The sequence below is a fragment of the Myotis davidii genome, unplaced genomic scaffold, assembly GCF_000327345.1.
Source record: "Myotis davidii unplaced genomic scaffold, ASM32734v1 scaffold355, whole genome shotgun sequence".
NCBI lineage: Eukaryota > Metazoa > Chordata > Mammalia > Chiroptera > Vespertilionidae > Myotis > Myotis davidii.
Window position 1 is genome coordinate 480,990 of NW_006286818.1, and position 815 is coordinate 481,804.

General features: G+C 64.9%; 1 protein-coding gene across 1 annotated transcript in view; it reads left to right on the top strand.

The window, feature by feature from the left end:
• Positions 1–815, top strand: part of TRIM29 (tripartite motif containing 29) — a 56,671-nt gene that overhangs the window by 45,765 nt on the left and 10,091 nt on the right. Inside the window, 1 exon segment of the mRNA XM_015560625.1 lies at positions 86–187. Coding sequence (XP_015416111.1) covers positions 86–187 — 102 coding nt within the window.

Genomic DNA, 815 nt, shown 5'->3' on the forward strand with positions numbered 1-815 from the left:
CCCGGGGACAGCAATGTCAGGGCACGGCCCCGGGCAGCTGCTCCCCACAGCCCCTCCGCTGACCGACCCTGCTCCTTCCTTCCAGGGGTTGACCCTCGCTACATGAGCAGCTACACCAGCAGCTACGCCAGCGACTGGAGCGCGCCCGACACCATGAAGCGGTACTCCATGTACCTCTCGCCCAAGGGTAAGGCACCGCTGCTTCCTGGAAGGACTCACAGGCTCCCGGGGTGGGCGAGGGCACTTCCTGTTTGCCTGGGACCATCTCAGCATGTGTCTCCTGTTCGGATGACCTATGACCTGGCACCCTGTTCCTCAGGGGCTTCCCTCCTCAGGACCCAGGGGTCCCCACCTTCACTCACCTCCAGCCCCCACCCTTCCTCTCGCTCCTCCAGCAGGTTCCTGGCTGCTGGTCTCCCCTCCCCCTGCCAGGCCTCGCTGTGTGGGATTCTGCCCGGGTGTTTGCAGTTTGCATCATCCCGCTCCTCAGGGCATGGAGACAGGGTTGCTCTCCCTCCCTCTGTGGGCCCAGCCCTACCCAGGCCTTGAGAGGCGGTGCCGCTGGGTGGGGTGCAGACCAGTGCCTGCCTGTCCTTGCCCTGTGAGAGCCTGTCACATTCTTTGGCACCACAACAATGCCCATTACTTAAGGTGGGTGTGGCCCGCCAGCCTCAGGGGGAGGGGTGCAGGCATGTGAGGGGGAGGGGGTGCAGGCATGTGAGGGGGAGGGGTGCAGGCATGTGTGTGGGAGGGGTGCAGGCATGTGTGTGGGAGGGGTGCAGGCATGTGTGTGGGAGGGGTGCAGGCATATGTGC